General features: G+C 38.9%; 1 protein-coding gene across 2 annotated transcripts in view; it reads right to left on the bottom strand.

Moving 5' to 3' along the window:
* Positions 1-17,946, bottom strand: part of TPD52L1 (TPD52 like 1) — a 60,288-nt gene that overhangs the window by 7,927 nt on the left and 34,415 nt on the right. Inside the window, exons 4-7 of one of the 2 annotated variants that reach the window (XM_055809464.1) lie at positions 12,819-12,920; positions 6,242-6,256; positions 3,474-3,512; positions 828-888 (exon numbers count right to left, since the gene is read on the bottom strand). In XM_055809464.1, coding sequence (XP_055665439.1) covers positions 828-888; positions 3,474-3,512; positions 6,242-6,256; positions 12,819-12,920 — 217 coding nt within the window. The remainder of the gene's footprint in view (positions 1-827; positions 889-3,473; positions 3,513-6,241; positions 6,257-12,818; positions 12,921-17,946) is intronic. The other variant, XM_055809465.1, reaches the window with a different exon arrangement.

Below are 17,946 nucleotides of genomic sequence, written 5' to 3'. Positions count from 1 at the left end.
CATTTTATGAGCACACTTGACTATCTGATGAATAAAAACCAGTAGGAGACAAACCCTCTTGTTGCCCCCTTGAATGTGCCTTACCACGCAGCAAAGCTCGCTGTGAATTTGCCATGCTCTGTCCTGCTAAATAAGAGCCTTAAGAAGGGCTATCAGTGGTAACTGGTAACTGCCACTGGATATTCCGGTCCCACAGCAAAATGTCAATACAGTTTTTTGACATTTTAAATCCAGGCAAAACACTGAAATTTGAGAGGAAACACCCCTGCACTAAAGAAAGTTAAGTTCAGCACTAGGCACCACACAGGTAGTGTGAATCACACCAGAGTTACGTGACAGCTGCCACCAGCTGAACAAGGGGCACTTGGTAAGTACATCTCTAGTGTTGAAAGGAGCATAGCTCAGGGAGGAAACGTCACTCTGCAGCCCCACGGCTCCACCTGCCTGGCAGGGCGCAGCACAAAGCTCCTGAGGCCACACTGCTTTCAAAATCTAACCTTGCATCTGCACATGGCTCTGCCTTGCACAGCTTGATCAACCGTGGTCACACCTTAGGAGATGTCTCTGCTTTCCGTTTTAGTATGGCCATATTTTTGGCATTTCTGAGACCACTTTTACTTTGGCAGGCAACAGAAATAATTTCTTAGTAACAAAGTACGGAAAGACTATTTCATTGCACATTGCCTTCATTTTCCATTAGTGCTCTTGCAGTTCCTTGAAATTTTCAATGGAACAGAAAATTCAATTGGTCTTCTGTACAAATGATAGGGGCAACTAAACTCACATTTCAACACGCCCAGCCACGTAACTCTGCCTCTAAACTTTACCTTAAGGGTTGTGACAGTGGTCTCAACCTTCTCCTCAAACGATTTGAAAGTTGGAGAATTCCTAGGAGAAAAAGAAAGTTGAAGGAAGGAAGAAGAGTCAGTTGCAAACATAATGGGGTAACTCCACAATTCCATCACCTTACCAGACAACAGTGCTAGGACAGAACGAAGGCTGGCTGGCAGTACAGGGCTATAGGCTGCTAGACTTGTGCTCTGCCAGTGAAATGCAGTTAGGGTAACAGGATGAGTATTTTTTAGCTACAAATTTGCAAAAGCAGAACCTGTCTGCCTAGTAACTCAAACCACACAGTGACTGGCCTGCCTACCCTCCGATACATTTACCGTCCTCTCAGAATGCTGGCTGTAGTGCTGCATTTCTATGGTCCTATCAATTTTTGTTGTTGCTGTAAAGAAATTTTTTTCAACTGATGAGCAAATTAATGATCTACCTAATTAAAAAGATAACCTTTTAATGTTCTGAGCTAGGATGAAGGAGATTAGAACTACATAGAAAGTGGGTTCCAATGTCTTTGAGGAATCCTGACACCCCCCACCTCCATGATTTTGTGACTGCAGGTGTATCCTGCTGCTTTCAAAACCAAAGGCATTGGAGAGACCGTGTTCCTAGGGTGCCCCTCTGACAAAGCTAAGCTTTTCTCTGCCTTACACTCCCTGTAGAGCAGAACACAACACTGTTTTTGAGAAAACTGTGAGGCAAACACATCTTGAAAGAATTAAAAAAAAAAGGCAAGAGCTGTGATTTTTCCTTCTTAAAGCAAATCACATACTTGGTTTGCTGACTTGCCTAACAACCTTGTTCGTTCTTTCTTTCTACAAAATTTGAAACATAGCTTCTCTCTAATTTTAACTGCATTTTTTTTACATTTCATCTTGCAAACAGAACATACTGACCACAACTAATACCTGCCATGTAGTATTATGAATATAACGCATATGCTGTTTTTTAAAGAGTATGGCTCCCCACAGAGATCTGTACCCAAGTTGCCCCTCAGTTGCTTAGATGGAAGGCTCTTCTCCCATTTTCACAGCAGCTTCCCCATTACTGATAATCCCTGTTCCACGTAGGAAGACATGCTAGAAATAGGCAAGCTGGAGTGCGTACAAAAGCTTGTCTCCTCCTGCAACAGTTCAGCCGGTGTGAAGGACTTGGGCAAATCTGCAGTGGGTAAAGGAGACCGTTTTCTGTTCCTTGCTTGACAACTGAGAGATCAATTTTAGCATACTTTCCACTTCATTACTAGCAAAGACTCTGCAGCTCAGAAACTTGTGGAGCAGGGTTCCTCTTGTACTTTCTTCACCATAAGAAGCAAAGCGGTGACAGGAACCCTGTAAGCCCAGTGCAGTTAAATAAAGCAGTTACTTAATCGAGTGTTTAGTTCTTCAGCTTTTTTTTCACCTATTGTGGTATATCCAGAAAGAGACTATAAAAACTACTACCACTGAAAGTGCAGTGGTAACTCCTAACAACATGGCCAACAGGATGAACTAAACCCACTACATCCATTTGTTCCTACATGAAATAAAACGACAGTGATGATTAACCATAACGGAAGGTACCCTCACAGTGGAACAAATGAGGCAGAACCACTTTACTCTGGCAGGTGTCCATACCTCTGTGTCACCCACAGGGAAAGGCAAACACATGCAGGAGCCTGCGCTTCATTGTGCAAAGTGATGAAGTCAATGGCTGCTAAACCTTCAGTGTTCGTTCTAGTTCATCCTCTTTACATATTCTGGGAACTTACCAGGAGATGATGATGGACTCTATTTCCGCAAGCACATTTATATCATATCCCTCATCAGGCTAAGTTAAACTGATCCTAATTTAAGGAAAGGGCAAACAGAAGCCAATTGGAAAAATAATGCAGAATTACTTTTGGTTTCTATTAAATAGGTGACAAACTTTACATAGGGCAAGAAGGGTCAAAAGGAGAGAGAAATTGAGTTTTATGACTTACATTTAACCCACAGGTGACACACTGGTGAATGCTTGCCTTAAACTAGCCTCTTGCTGAAGCTGAATGAATTAGCATCCATCATACAGTTGGGAGATTTGTTTTCTCCACATGCTTGGCAGGGAGTGGTGATATTCATGTATTTAGAGAACACAGGGGTAAAAAGAAAGCTGGATCCCAATTTCATTGAAAACAGTTGGAGCTTTACTTGAACAGACATCAATATTTGGCTGCAGTCAAGTAAAGCATGATTATAGCCATTAAAATATGAAAGCACTCATATAAAATCCCTCCATAGGAGCATGATCCAAAGCCTGCTGGAGTGGAAAGCATCTCTGACGTTAATGGGCTTTGGATGATGTTCCAGAGACAGCAAAACAACTGAATTTCAGATTCAGTAATACAAACCTGATATCAGCTACCTAAATACATCTCAGAACTGCTTTGTTCACCCAAAGGCTTGTACAAGAGATTAAACAGTTAAAAGAAGAAATAAAAAAAAAACCAGATGGGCCATCCTGCAGCGCTTATCTACATAAGTAACCTTAATTGATTAAAGTGGGACTATTCATCAAACTAAAAACTGCAGGATCAGGATCAAAGTATACAAATCACCCCTCATTACACTGTTGAACATTACCATAGCAAATAGAATATGGTAGCATATTACCTCATTGCAGGCATGCTTATGGAATGGCGAATAGAGTAACTGTGGGATGAAAACAAAAGACAAGGGGAAAAAGGTGTAAAATCAAGTTTGCCACATGATTATAACATATAATTTTAATTCTTTTAACTGAACTTTAAAAATATACACACATATTTTCTAGAGTGCTAGTACTCTTCCTCACCTGATGGCAACAGCTTGTCAGACTCACCTGTGAGTTGCAGCTCACTTTCAGCACTGAAGACCTTACCACCACATTCTCATGTCAACTGATCAGCAATTTAATAGGGCTCAAAAAAGCGATGCAAAACAGTTCCTGGCAATATCCATTTAAATGACACAGACTCCTGCTAACTCCAGACACACACAACATGTGACAGAGGAACAGAGAGCTACCCCTCCATATGCCGCAGTGCCAGCCGATAAGCTCTGTGTTGGGCGAGTGCAGTATGCTTCGGGTTTTGAACATGAACAGCTGGTTCAAGGCAGCAGGCAATTGCCTTTGTTGCATGTACAGCATATACAATCCAAATAGCTAGTGCCCACCCCCAGTTTGAACAGGCTCCTGCACAATAGGCTATCTAAACAAGAGGTTTCTTCAACCAGAGAGCAGCTGCTGGCCCCATCTTTCTAGGACGTTTCATCTCCTCCTTCACACCTCAACACCACCAAGGGTAGAAAGCTGTTTTCCACAGCTCTCGTCCAGCTCTCCTTGCAACACTTCCCTCCTCAGACTTCCAAGATATTGGAAGGCTGGCAAGTGGGGGATGGAGCCTCTGCATCAGTCAAAGATCCCCAAAGCGTCTTGCACACCTTCAGCCCTGCCGATGATTGCCCTCTCTCACCACCTGACTTCGACCAGCCACATTCTCCCACCTGAAAGCCAATTCTGCCATCATAGCATCACCTGCTCCCTGTGGCCGGGAAGCACCAAGCCTGTTCTGAATATGAATCTTTATCTGAAGTGTAGGAACTGTCCATAAGTACATTTAGATCTGAACATTCTAAGTAAATTGTGCACTGCAAGAGTACATACTGTTTCAAAAATTCATGCATGGCTACTTTCAGTGTTGACTGACAGCTGCAGCCTGGTCTGATTGAGAACAGCAAGAGCTTTACTTTAAGGGACACCAACATTTGGCTGCAATCAAGCAAAGCATGATTATAGCATTAAAAAAATGAAAGCTCTCATATAAACAGCACGTGTTTGTTCTAAACTCTACAAATTCAGAGCAGCACTGTCTCTGTATAAACACAATAATTTTTTTTTCCAGATTAAAGATTCAGAAATGGGGGCAGAGACGGAGAAAGGAGCTATTTGGCAAGCAGGTGGGACATACAGATCTTACACAAACTGTTTGCTGTTGTGTATATTTTAAGGCTTCTGCTATGCTCAGATAGACAAGAACTGACACCAGACAATGCAAATATTTCACGTTCAGTTTTTCACATCATTTTGAAGACATACAAAAGATTAGCCCAAACATTTCACAAGTGCAGCAAATCTTCAACAATCCTAATAACATTAAACAAGCACGCTTGCCATTTTAGTCTTGTAAAGCATGACAAATAGGCAAAAATAAGAGTTTGAAAGTATTTCAGCATAGGCCACTCCTAATAGCAAAACATTCCAAACACAAAGGTTTAGGTAAGACTACATTGTGCCATATTAAATTTGCACAGCTGAGAGAGAGCATCTGAATACTAAGTGCATATTTTGAGTTCTTCTTTTAATTTCTCTACAGAGGTAAGGATGCAAGTTATAAGAATGGTGACAACATCGCTTACTAGAAGCCTAAAACATTAAGCTTTTTTAAAGACATAAAGGTCTGTGATGGTGATCAGTGCAGAGGCAGAGAACAGTGACCCTTCATAACAAAGGTCACTAAATATTCCATTTTGGTTTCATGTCAGAGTGAGATAGGAAGGTCAATCTACACCCCATTTTGACGTTTTCTCCATGAAGGAAGAGTACATATTGGGATCACTTAGCGGAACAGAAAAATTGTTCTTGAGCTGTCTTGTGCACTGACGATGCTACAAGGCCAGCAGGACTGCAGAGGATTCAGGGCTGTTCAACCCTCCTGCTGGGTAAACTGATGTAAAGCCAGACCAATTACAGACTCTTTGAACACACATAAAATTGTTTTATAATTCATCATATACTGAAGTGCTTTACAGCATCAATAAATTCAAGCTCTAAACATAAAGAATCCCTTTAATCATATTAAGAACTTAAGCCTACTATTTGAAATTTCCCCAGGACTGAAGAATTTTAAAGAGTCACTGGGCACACTTCATGATGAATATGTTTCTGCTTTATTGAAGAAGAGGTAATTAGAATCACAGAATGGTTTGGGTTGGAAGGGACCTTAAAGAACATCTAGTTCCAGCCCCCCAATCTTCATAAAACTCTGCTGGCTGAATAGATTTTTTCTGAGTTATTTGTCATCTATGACCCAACCTCTGACAGAAAAAGATAGTTGAGAGAATGGGATTACATATAAATAGGTCTTTCCAAGAGCAACATCTTTTGAATGTGTTCCTTATTTGAATTTGAGGCTAAGCTACTCAAGAGCAAGGCAAACACTTAGTCCAGTCCTTTCCTCATCATACTCACCATGGTGTAAAAATGAGGAATTGCAGTTTTAGTAGCATATGTTTTATTCCTATATAATGATGCTGAAAGGAAAGAGGTTACTACACTACATTCCATAAAACAAATCCTGTCAAATACAGAGACAGTATTCAATGAGAGTAATGCATCTTACCCAATTGAATGCGATCTGTGGCAGATGCACAAGGAAAGAAAAGCAGAAGTTGAAAATATTATGAAAATGTAAAAAAAAAATATACATACATATCTGTAGCATGTCAAACCGCCTGAGGAGAAAAATAAAATCATTTGCATTTGAATCTTGATGCTAGAATTCATACTAGAACATGGATCAGTTGAGATTCCTTTAGAGCAAAAATTTTCACACATTCCTTTGCTACTTCTTCTGTGTGCAATGAAGTACAGAAGTTTTGTCTGCTACACTTCACATTCTCTTCATTAGCTCAGATTTAAACAATGCTAACTGGTTTTCTTCCCAAAATCCTACCTTAATCTCATTGAAAAGAAAGTATAGGCGAACTGGAATTGTACATGTACATCAGCAGCATGTGGCTTTTTTTCCCTTCTGGATTTCTTAATCATCTCTTTTGAGAAGGGTATGGAAGAAAAGGGGGGATTTTAATTCCTAAAATGACATTTCTAAAATACTTGTTCCTTGTTGAAAATACTTGAAACACTTTGACACTGTCTTCTAGCTTACAAGAAACTAATTAAGGCAGCAGAACTGGGAGAAGCACACTGATACACAATATTCAAAAGGCTGTCATTAAGGTTGCCGAAGTCGAGAAATGATGAGGCAGACAGTCTGTCCTTCATCTGTGTGTTATTGATGTAGTCTTTAATTACAGACCACTTCAAGGGAACACTGCCCTCATGCAGCAAGCCAGATAGATGGTGTACACTTAATGAACACCTCTTCAATACTTATTTTTCACATCCTTTTTCAATGTGTGGTGTTATGCATTATTTACTGTACTATATTCATACCTTGCTCCAAAGAAATGCATTGATTTCTTCAGGGTTATTTACAGGATTTATCATCATGCATATTGGTGCTTCTCAAACATCCATGGATTTATCTTCACAACACATTTCTTAGACCAGCTTAAGTAATACTGTTGCTGTAAGTACCCCCCTTTTACTACCTGCTGACTCCCAGTAAGGGCCACTCTCTTCACCGTGCCAACACAGACACTTGGTAATGTAAGGAAACCTGTGTTACTGCAGAGCTCGAAAAACCAGCACAAATGAAGGGGTGAGCATCAGTAGAAATGAGAGCAAACTGCTTCAGCCATCAGCAAAAGAAATGCTTATGAAATTACATTCTGAAGCAAGATAGTATTAATATTTCCTTTAAAGTGATATCAGAGACACAGAGGTTTAAGAACGGTAGTTTTGGGTATGACAGCTACAGTATTTCAAAGAATTCAGCTACCAATGAGTTCAGCAACAGTTTTAAGCACTCAGAACCTAGATCACAGAAATCCTGGACATGCACGTGCAAAAATGCCACCACCACCACAACAAAAAAACCAAAAAAGCACAACAAAGGCACAGCAAAAATCAACTCCCACAGCACTAAAGTGAATTAATTAAACCTGAGCCACCTCCAACAGATAGTGACCTAACCTGCTTCTTTAAACTTCCAATGAGACATTTCACAGCCTGGAGAAGTAACTTGTGCTCCTGTTCAGCTACATTTGTGAACCACTAGCCTAGCACTTTCAAGGCCCTCAGCTGCAAAGCAAGACGGTCCCCATCTCTGCTTTTGATTTTTTTCCACCTGTCAATAAAGCACCTTACACTTTCCTACACTGAATTTTATCATTTAAAATAATTTTGAAGTCTAATCCCGATGTCTGAAGTGCTTGCATTTCCTCCCACTGCAGTCATCTGGGGATATTAAGTGTACACATAATGCCATCATCTGAACCAGTAATGAAAATACTGAAGAGCAACAGACTCAGGACAGATGCCTGCGAAATCCTGCATTATGGCGAGATACTAAAACCTGTTATTTGAATATCATTTTCAGCTCCCTATGCCCTCTACCTGTTAAAGCAGTGACACCTAAACTGTTCTCCAGTTCTGCAAAACCAGTATGGACAGCCTCATCAAAGTCAAGCGCTATCACATCTCCTGCCTCCCCTCTGTCCTCTGACAGGTACTGTCAGCTCAAAATAACTGTTCTTGACAAACCCTTTTATGTTTCTGTCATCATGCTATCTTCTAGATACTTAGAAAACAACAGGTTAATGCATTTCCCCAGTATCTGTTTTGTATTTCCCAGCATTTCCCTTGCCCCTTTCTAGAGAGATGAACTTTGCCTTCCTCCACCCCTCTGGTACCCCATATACTTTCTGTGCTGATTCCTGTCATCTGAGGGGCACATTCAGCTGCCACAGTCATGCCTCCAAGCTCTCCCTCCCTACAGTCTGCTGTCTGTTTCCACATGTGCCTTCCAACTCCTGGCAGGAATGAGGCATTTATATTACCTTCATTGATCTCGAGAGCTGGCTCATACCAGGCACTGAATTTGAAAGGGGTCTGTGTGATCGTGTAATTAAAGAAAACATTCAAGACAGTTGAATGAAGGATGTATAAGCAGTATAACTGCTGGCATCCTAATTTGCATGTATGTCTTTGTTAGCTTGATCTTTAAACACATTTACTTGTGTAGTAGTAATGTATGTGGTAGTGTGCATGTAGTACTGTAGTGTACGTATTTTTCCCTTTTCTTATTTTTAAAGCAAACCAAAAAACCAGAAAGTCTCCTACTTGGTATCACAACTTATTTCTAAGGCGGCCATCCACAGGGCTGGAACAGATCCACATAGACAGCTGCAGAGTAGTCCAGTAGTATCACATGAAAAAATCCAAACTTTATCAATATACAAAGCAGCAAGGGGTTAAAGACCCTGAACTCTGTATCACATCTGTGCTCTACACGGCAAGAGCCATGTTGAAATGTTAGGGTAACCTCTAGTTCTGAGAGATCTGAGCCTACACTACTGCTCTATGAGTGACCCAGGACTCCCTTCATCCCTTTTGCCTTCCTTCTCCATGTCAGAATATGTTAAAGGAAACAATATGAGCTGCGGGTGAAGGGGCAACAAAACACCCTGATGGCATATCATTAATCACAAGAGCTATTAACGGAGAATCTATTAACTATATTACTAGTTGCCTAGTTTGTATCCTAAAGCAAAAGTATCTGCATACTGGTTTTATATGCATTTCTGGTTATTCTAGTAACACGATAATATTAAATAAAATGCATTACAACTGTGAAGAGACCTTACAGCACTAATAATTAATACAAAATTTAGAAGATGTAAAACACTAGTTCATGCATGAATTAATTAGAAAGTTGTGACACTGGGAAGCTGGGCTGGGGATGACAGAGAAGCACAACAGCTTGCCTGAAAAGCACTTTGTCCCCAAAGGGTGGCTTCTCTGTTCTTTGGGGCACAAATTTTGTCTTTTTTCTTTCTTGTAGATTCCATCTTCTTGAATTCTTACACAGCAAAATAGCACATTTGGGGGAGTCTATCTGGCCTGTTGCCGATATATGATACTTTAGTAATAATTTTAGAGCTAAAAGAAGGTGAAAATTAGACCCTGAGTCTTCAGAACAGGAATATGTGTTTTGTGTCGTGCTCTGGACAGTTGACATAGCAGGAAGCCTGGAAAACAGAATTTTGTTTCACAAAGGCAGCAGGCTTCAATATTTAGTCAGGCTGACTACAAACCCTTTCAAAATCACCATCACCACAGGCAGGGGTTAAGACTGCTGAACATACTGGGAATTATGATGATCATCTGGATTTTAGAAATCAGTTTCAAGAGTCTGCTCTGAATGAAAGCAGAACAGGGATTTGCATCTGGATGCCACTGGTGACTATCAGCCTTAATGCCTAACCAAAAGAATTAAGCCAGTCTGATGTGTGTTTAAATCAGCATTATTGGAGGGGGCAGTGATAATCCATATACTAGATCACTGAAATAAAACGATTTGGATTACCAAAAAAGCATGCAAACGATGAAACAAAAAATGCAGGCCTCCTTACAGCTTACTCCCCCAAACATGGCTGGGGTTGGAGTGGGAGAGGGGAAGATTTTTAAAAGCGGGTTATTTAAGTGACAAGGTTTTACAGTGGGACCCCACTCTGAACTGCACATGCTTAAGCTGAGCCAAGATCTTAGGCCAGCTTTGCTGATGAGGGAAATGACCATTTCTCTAGATTTAGGATGTTCAGCTAATGCAAAAGGACCAAGTTATGCCCTGTTTTATGTAACTTCAACATACTGGCTCTACTTCTTGCTGCTTCATCATCAAGTGTCAAGAAAACTCTCCTAACTGAGAACTTAACTGAAAACAGTAAGTGTACACAAAAAAATGACAGTGCTGGTAGTTTCATTTTCCTGAAAAATTCCCAGCCAGGTTCAAGATAATAGTTTTAATGAGAGAAACCTACTAGAAACAGGCTTCTTGATTAATCAAAATGCTTATGGGCTTAGCCTCTGCTTTGAGCCCTTGGCTAAAGGGCTAATGGGATAAACACCACCCCATCTGCTTCCCAAGCGCTGGTCAGAAGCACGATCACCATGGGGGGTCGGGGTTGATACTGACAGGTAAGACAAAGGAATTTGGTAACCATGATTAATTAAGGGAAATATTAGAGGAAAAACATGCTCTACTACAGCGAAGACATTTCTGTCTTTGCAGTTAATCTCACACCCTATGCAAAGCACAAGCAACAGGACCCAAGAAGTACTGAATTGTTAAACCATCCTCCCCTCTATGATCAAGAGCCAGCGCTGAAGGTATTCATGCACCAACTCTTTGGTCACTGCTGTAATCTAAAGCATGGAAACAGCAACAGGACCTATTCACTGAGAAGTGGGCTTGTCTTTTTACAGAAGGAAGTGTTAAGAAAGCACAGAAAATTAAACAGAGGATATGTTCCATGCAGCACATGCATTTCTCAGAAACACAGAATACAACTGCAAATGCAGGGAAGGCAGTAAGAATACACAGAGGTAGGAAAAAAGCTTGAGAAAGCAACTCATGCAACTGGAGCCTCAGCCTGGAGAAGAGGGAAGTAAAATACGGTAAAAATCACAGAAAATGATGAGTGACATGAAGGGCAGCAGCAGGACTACACTCACTGTTTCTCATAATAGAAGAGCCAGAAAGCATCAAAGGAAAGACCAGGGAGACTCAGAACAGGGAATGAATGAACAAACAAATAAGCCACACACTTCTTTACTACATAACTGTTCATCTGGGGAGACATGAGGTGTATGAATGTCGAAAGCTTACACAAGTTAAAATATTTTTTTTACAACAAGCTAAACTAATGAAGAAAAACCCTTCAAAGCGTTTTAAATGAAAACTCAAACCTCTGTTTTAGAAAGTTTTAAGCTCTAAGATTGCTGAATGCTAAAAAAATGTACTAGGAAAATGTAACTGCATGCCTCCTTATTCTTATATCCTTTTAAAGGCATATACTACCTATGGATGTTTAACTGTATCAAGTCAAACAAGCCTTAGTTTATGTTCATACCCTGGTTGCAAGTCACTCACTAGATTTCCATTATAAACTGTGATGTGGAAGAAGACACTGTAAAACAGATCATACTTTACGATGTATTTTCCTTTTGCGATGAAGATTTTCCTTTTTTAGTTTCACCTATAAAAACAGTAGTACTTCTGTAGAGGGTTTATTAAACTGTATGTAAAAGGTAGGTATAAAGGAGGGACTCTGAAGATTTCTTAAGATTCAGATTAAAAAATAAAAAAAGTGGAAAACATGAGTTTTAGCTGCCAAGATCTGTGCTTCCACCATTTGCAGCAAAAAAAACCCCCATACATATTTGAAATACTGCAAAAAAGATTCAGAGATCTTAGATATGGTTACCTCATGCATTACAAAATGACCAAGAAAGCCAGTATATGCCAATACCTCTAATAAATGACTCTTAATTCTGCAGCTCAAACAATATATTGTAGAGTTACCGATGTCCATTTATTTCATCACAAAAAGATCAACTCCCTAAACCACCTAGGAAGTTCTGTAATCCTGCTACCATGCTGAAAACTGAAGTGTTGGTTTACAGTGTACAATTTCTTCATTTATGCTCCCAATCTGAGGGAATTTAACATCAACATTTCTAAAGATAAAACATATAAAGCTTGACATTTAAGTTGCATTTAAGTGACAGTTCTTTTCCTGATCTCAATTTGTTACTTTCATCACATCCTTTTCTTTTTTTTTTTTAATATATGCAACTGCAGAACAAAACTTTGCCTTTGTAGATCTTGAAAAAGCTGATAAAAACCAGCCTGAATTATTTTTTTCATTTATTTTTCCATAAGCAGCTCCAAGGCAGGCTTGTTTTCATCAGATGGTCTTGGTCTCCAGAATCCATGTATGAACAAAATTCGGTGAATAAAGATCTAACAGCAATTTTTTGTTCTGTTTTACTCGTACATTTCCTTAAGCTTGGATTTCAAATGCCATGTTTTCTGTTAAGCCAGCACTCAAGTAAGAATTATATCTTCATTCATCATTATCCCTGCTTTTTGTTTGAAACCATGAATGTTATAAAATAGTCTGACTACAAACTACTTGAACCTTTAAAACAGTAATGTAGAAGGAAAATAAGAGCTGAAAGATGACTTTTTGTCCTCAAAATAAGACCACACAAGCAGCAAATCCCTATACCTCATATCTCCAAACTTCTTGCTGATAGCAGTTCCTACATTGCTGATAGCTGCTGTTGCTTTTTGTCCTGCATGGCTCAGGGTCTCGTGTGTTTTCTTGTAACTGGAAACAAAAAAATAGAACAGAAACAGTGATAAGTATTAAAAAAAGAGAAGCTAGAATCCCCTGCAATTAATTCCCTTTTCCTTTATTTCCACATCTTCAAGTCCCATCCACTGGAAGGTTAAGAATCATAGTAACTGTAGCACAAAACAAATTACAAAGTTGTCCACTTCTGCACAAGCTTCCTAGGTGCAGTTTAATCCTAACGTGAGCAAAATGCTCTCCAAAGCAATCCTTCATCAGGTCTCTCTCCCTTGCAGATAACATCCCCTGAGTGGGTCAGTGCAAGCTGTTTAAAAGTGGAATGCAGTGATTTGTTGAATACCTATTTGATAAAATTTCTGTTTACAGAAAATAACATTTACATGAAATAAGCATTCTTGTAGCAGACACTGACTTGGTAGCAAAATCTGCTGTCTAAAGCACCAAAAAGAAATGGGACACATGCAACTCTGCTCTTACCTGCGTACACATATTAGGTACATTTAACAGATACACTTCAAAATGACTTGTTGATATTTTAAATTAGACAAAATAGATCAAATCTGTTTCCATATTCTACAATTTTACTTCTTTTTAAATTTCTTTAAAGGAAGAATGTTTTAGGAGAGACAAAGATGAAAAAATCTAGACAATGAATACATATTCTTAATAGGGCTGAATCCTTTTACAAGTCATTCATTTCACATACAGCGTACATTCAAACACAATCATCTTAATTTACTGATCCAGAATATATGCTCTGACCCACACAGACCCTTCAATACAGTTAAGTTGCATTCTCAGAGTAATCAATAAGCTTTTCTGCACAGTTGCTTTTCTGCTGACTAAATTATGAGCATGTCAGAGGCTTCGTTGCAAGTAAATTATCTGTTATTCCCAGTGACGCAGACAAGCTCAGAATTGGAAATACTGACCTAGTAACAAAAGGAGAACACGTGCTAACTTGTACCCTGTGGTGTGCGTTGTCAGAAGAGAACTGAAGAAACTATCATGCAAAATTCAGATATACAATTCCACTCATTCTACTTCTCCTTTGAACAAAATCTGTAAAATTGCAAATGTGTACCAAAATGTGCTGGAGATTAATAAAAATATCCCACCGCCTAATTCCTGAAACAGAATATATCCTTCTTACTTGTAGGTATATGAAAGCAACATAATTTTTTGGGGGCAGGAGGGGAAATCTACTGCTGAAAGTCCTCTGTTGAGGACTCCGTTTTACAAACCACAAGTTACAAGACAGATGCCACATGTTTTATCCTTTCAGACAATATTCTATCAACAATTACTTTTCCCCAACACAGATATTTTGATTTTATGTTCCTAAGCCACAAAATATCTTACAGACTACTAACATAAAGTTCTAAAACTGCCAAGTGAAATATCCCTTTCTATGAAGGTGCTTCTCTCTGTTTTCGCTGACTAACTAGCAAGGCAGTGTAGAGGAAGCAGCTTAAGACTAAGGTACCAAATATCCAGAAACCTAGAGTTAAGCTGAATCAATGACATGCACAATGTTTAATGACAACAAGGGCTAAAACATTACATCAGTGGCAGAAGGAGGAAAAATTATAAACAGAAAGGCAGAGTACTGGTTATACCTGTTTTATTTACTCTGGTGGAATACAGAGAAGACCAAAAAGACCAAAAATGCTCTTGTATCACCGAGGCTTCACTCTCTAGCTTAACTAGTTCAATAGCTGTGTCGTTCTCTTTCTGTCAGCGGATATACTCTCAATATAAACTAGAATGGGATGAAACCCTAAAATGGACATTAACGATGCTTCAGTCAAGCTATAAGCACGTAGCTTTTTGATAAGCGTTGCGTATGAGAAAAATGAAAATCAAGTATCCTAAAGCCTACAGCATACAAGCCTTCAGACATTTTCTTAAGAGAAGTTTCCTAAACCATTCAGCACAAGTGGTGTTTTGCTGATGACAAAATGGAGGCTAAGACTGGACTTCGAGGCCTAAAAAAATCATTGGTAGCAGAATCTATTTATACATAGGTTGACCGTACATGTAAATATACTTTGCAGATATCCTTCTGAACTGATGGTTTGAAAAAGACACCTTGGAGTTAATTTTATTCAGAGACATATTTAGCTTTGTGATAAAACATCTCCATGACTTACCTTTCTGCTCCAGGTTCTTCACAACTGTGTAAAACTGTTAGGACAATAGTCCCAAATACCCCATAGAGCAGACGGACTCAAATTTAATTGAGAAATGTTAGATTCCCCTACATGTTTCTGAACATTACATGGGTTAGAAGATACCTTCTGGGAACTGGCTGAAATAACACCTATTTTTGGCATTTCAGCTAAAACTGCTTTCTCTGTAAAACTCATAAACCCAACATCCTCCCCAGTATTTCCACTAACAAGGAAGACATGGAGACTGCATTTATGCGCCTAATACTTTTGGCATTACATAACAGTGTAAATCCAGCTAAGACTGTTACACAACTAGTCTTTTTTCATCACCAACTTCAAAAAAATTACCTGTGACATGAACCCCTTCTCCCTTCAGCAATGACGAAGAGAAGCTTTAAGGACCAACAAAATAACAAGGGTAAAAATGCAGTGCAACATGCAATACTTGCCAACAGAGACAAGCAGCAGTAATTTCCATCTTAGTAGAGCTCACTGACAGCTAACTTAAAAATCAAGCTGCCTCCATCCCTGCCTCTCCACCATTACGTACATCACTATGCCTCCTTCATAAATAATCTTTCCACAGAACACACTGCCTTACTGTAGTTAGTTACACTCTATATTGATATACAGCACCATATTTTAGCTCGGGCATTTTTATCCTCATAGTTATGTCATATTTACAGTATTCGTTTAATACCTTGCCAAACACTCTAGTAACAATGATCTCTTCAACATATTCTCTCTGACCTCTGGCAATCTTCTCAGTTGTACATAGCTTTAATAATCTGAGCTAGCAGTTTTCATATTCTTGTGTAAAAAACACCAGTTGCAGTTTTGTTTTAATGCACTCAGCTTACATAATTTTCAGAAACCTTTAAGAGCAGAAATAAAGTTGGATATTCCAGGTAAGCTCTACTAACATCGACTCATTGGAAAAAGTGCTGTACATGGGGCTTAATTCCTCCTAACACCACCTGCTCCGGCATGCTAAGTCATCTACAATATCTGTACGCACTCATCCTCTGAGCAGCCATCACTGGCAATCATTAGGTAAGTACTGAACAACCCAGCTCATCAAGACAGGTGACAGCATCTCAGCAGTCAGTCAGTCATTGGCTGAAATAAGGTCAGTGACCCTGAATCTTAAGGCCAAAATGCTCCAGCAGAAACAAACTCAGAGAATTTAGGACACAGAGATTCAAGAAATACCACCTTTCATCCAACCCAGTGTGTATTTTTACACAAATCCACCATTAGGCTCTGTGTCTTTCTTACACTAATACAAAGTCACCATACCCCCCCTGAGTTTAACAGCACTATGCCAGATGCCCAGAAGCATTATTAAAAGTAGAAACAGGCTACATTATTCATGCAGTTAGAGTAGAAATCTCTTCTCTGTTTTTGTGGCATCTAAACATCCTCTATAGCACAGAATTGCTGGTAGTGGCCAACAGGGATTGTATTCCATGCTTTATATTTAACAGTAAATATTTATAATGTATTTCACAGAAGGATTAAACAAATATGGTATGGGAATTGCTGTCACAATTGTAAACTTGTAAATAACACTTACCTGTGTAATTTTGAACACTACCTTTTCATATTACATTATACTAAGAATTTCATCCACCAACTTCCAATTATAATTTAGTTTTTAAAATAAGGGATTTCTTTAACAAAAGCAATTGCTTATAAAACTGATTATTAAAGTTTATCATAAAATATTCTGATATTGCAGTTATATTCTGATAATATGCCCAATGCATTTAGAAGAATCTTTAAAGATAACACATCTCCAATACTGTAACATACTAATTAGGCAAAGTAGACTTGCAGCATATTTTGGCTACGTTTTCATCTGACAGTTTCATATACTGCATTTAGGTTGTGTTATCATACGACAACCAGGTCTCACTAGCTGACTTTTACAGCCAGTGAAAGTAAATGACAGAAAATACTGTTTCATAAAACACAGTGTGTGAAGAAAACAGTGCTTCATATAGAGTATAGCCAGGCAGCAGACATGTAGAGAGATCATAGAACTAGACATTTAAATGACCAACATCATCTGCAGGGTAAGACAGGATAATCATACTGCATGCTATTTGCTCTCATCTCAACTCAGTACAGAATTGCCCTTCACATGGCAGAACTGAAGCTAACCTTCCTTTATAGGTGCAATACGTGGGTTGCTGACAAAAGTAGGCTACAAAATTAATATCCATATTTTGCATGGCAAGCTGCACATTTGACTCACTACAGTAAATTATAAAGAATTTAAATTCAGCATCTGTAAAATTAGTACATCCACTAATTAGTACATCTTCATTCAGCATTGTGCCTCTTCATCAATGCTTGCTGGCAAATTAATCCATTTGAGAAACCCTCTTCTGTGATAAAGCTTACATAAGATGCAACAAAATGCAAACAATTAACAACAAAACCATACAGCAGAGCAGAGTCTGGTAGCACAAGCCATACCCTATTGAGCTTGCTTTTAGTTTTCAAACCATTAGTCAGCTTAAGAATGGTATTTCTGGAATCAATGTAAAGCATCTGGATCTCTGAGAAACTCTTAGCTAGAAAACTATTTTTCTGTCGATTTTCTGGGAAAAATAGGGCTCAGCATTAATTAAATTACAGTAATGCTCAAATGAAATAAGTGCATATATAAATGGCAGAAAACATGTACAAAACACTCTCGAAGAGCAATCATATTGCCATTTTGCCCACAAATGAACTTTAAAGTGTTACACTGTTTGGGTTGGGTTTTTTTAGTGCTCATCTGAAATTTATTCCAACTGCAAAAACAAATGACAGATTTACTTTTTTAGATATTCTTCCCTTTGCCAGGTATGTTAAGA

This window comes from Falco peregrinus, chromosome 7 (genome assembly GCF_023634155.1).
Source record: "Falco peregrinus isolate bFalPer1 chromosome 7, bFalPer1.pri, whole genome shotgun sequence".
NCBI classification, from domain to species: Eukaryota; Metazoa; Chordata; class Aves; order Falconiformes; family Falconidae; genus Falco; species Falco peregrinus.
The sequence above is the reverse complement of the archived record's forward strand: the minus strand, read 5'-3'. Positions and strand labels throughout refer to the sequence as shown.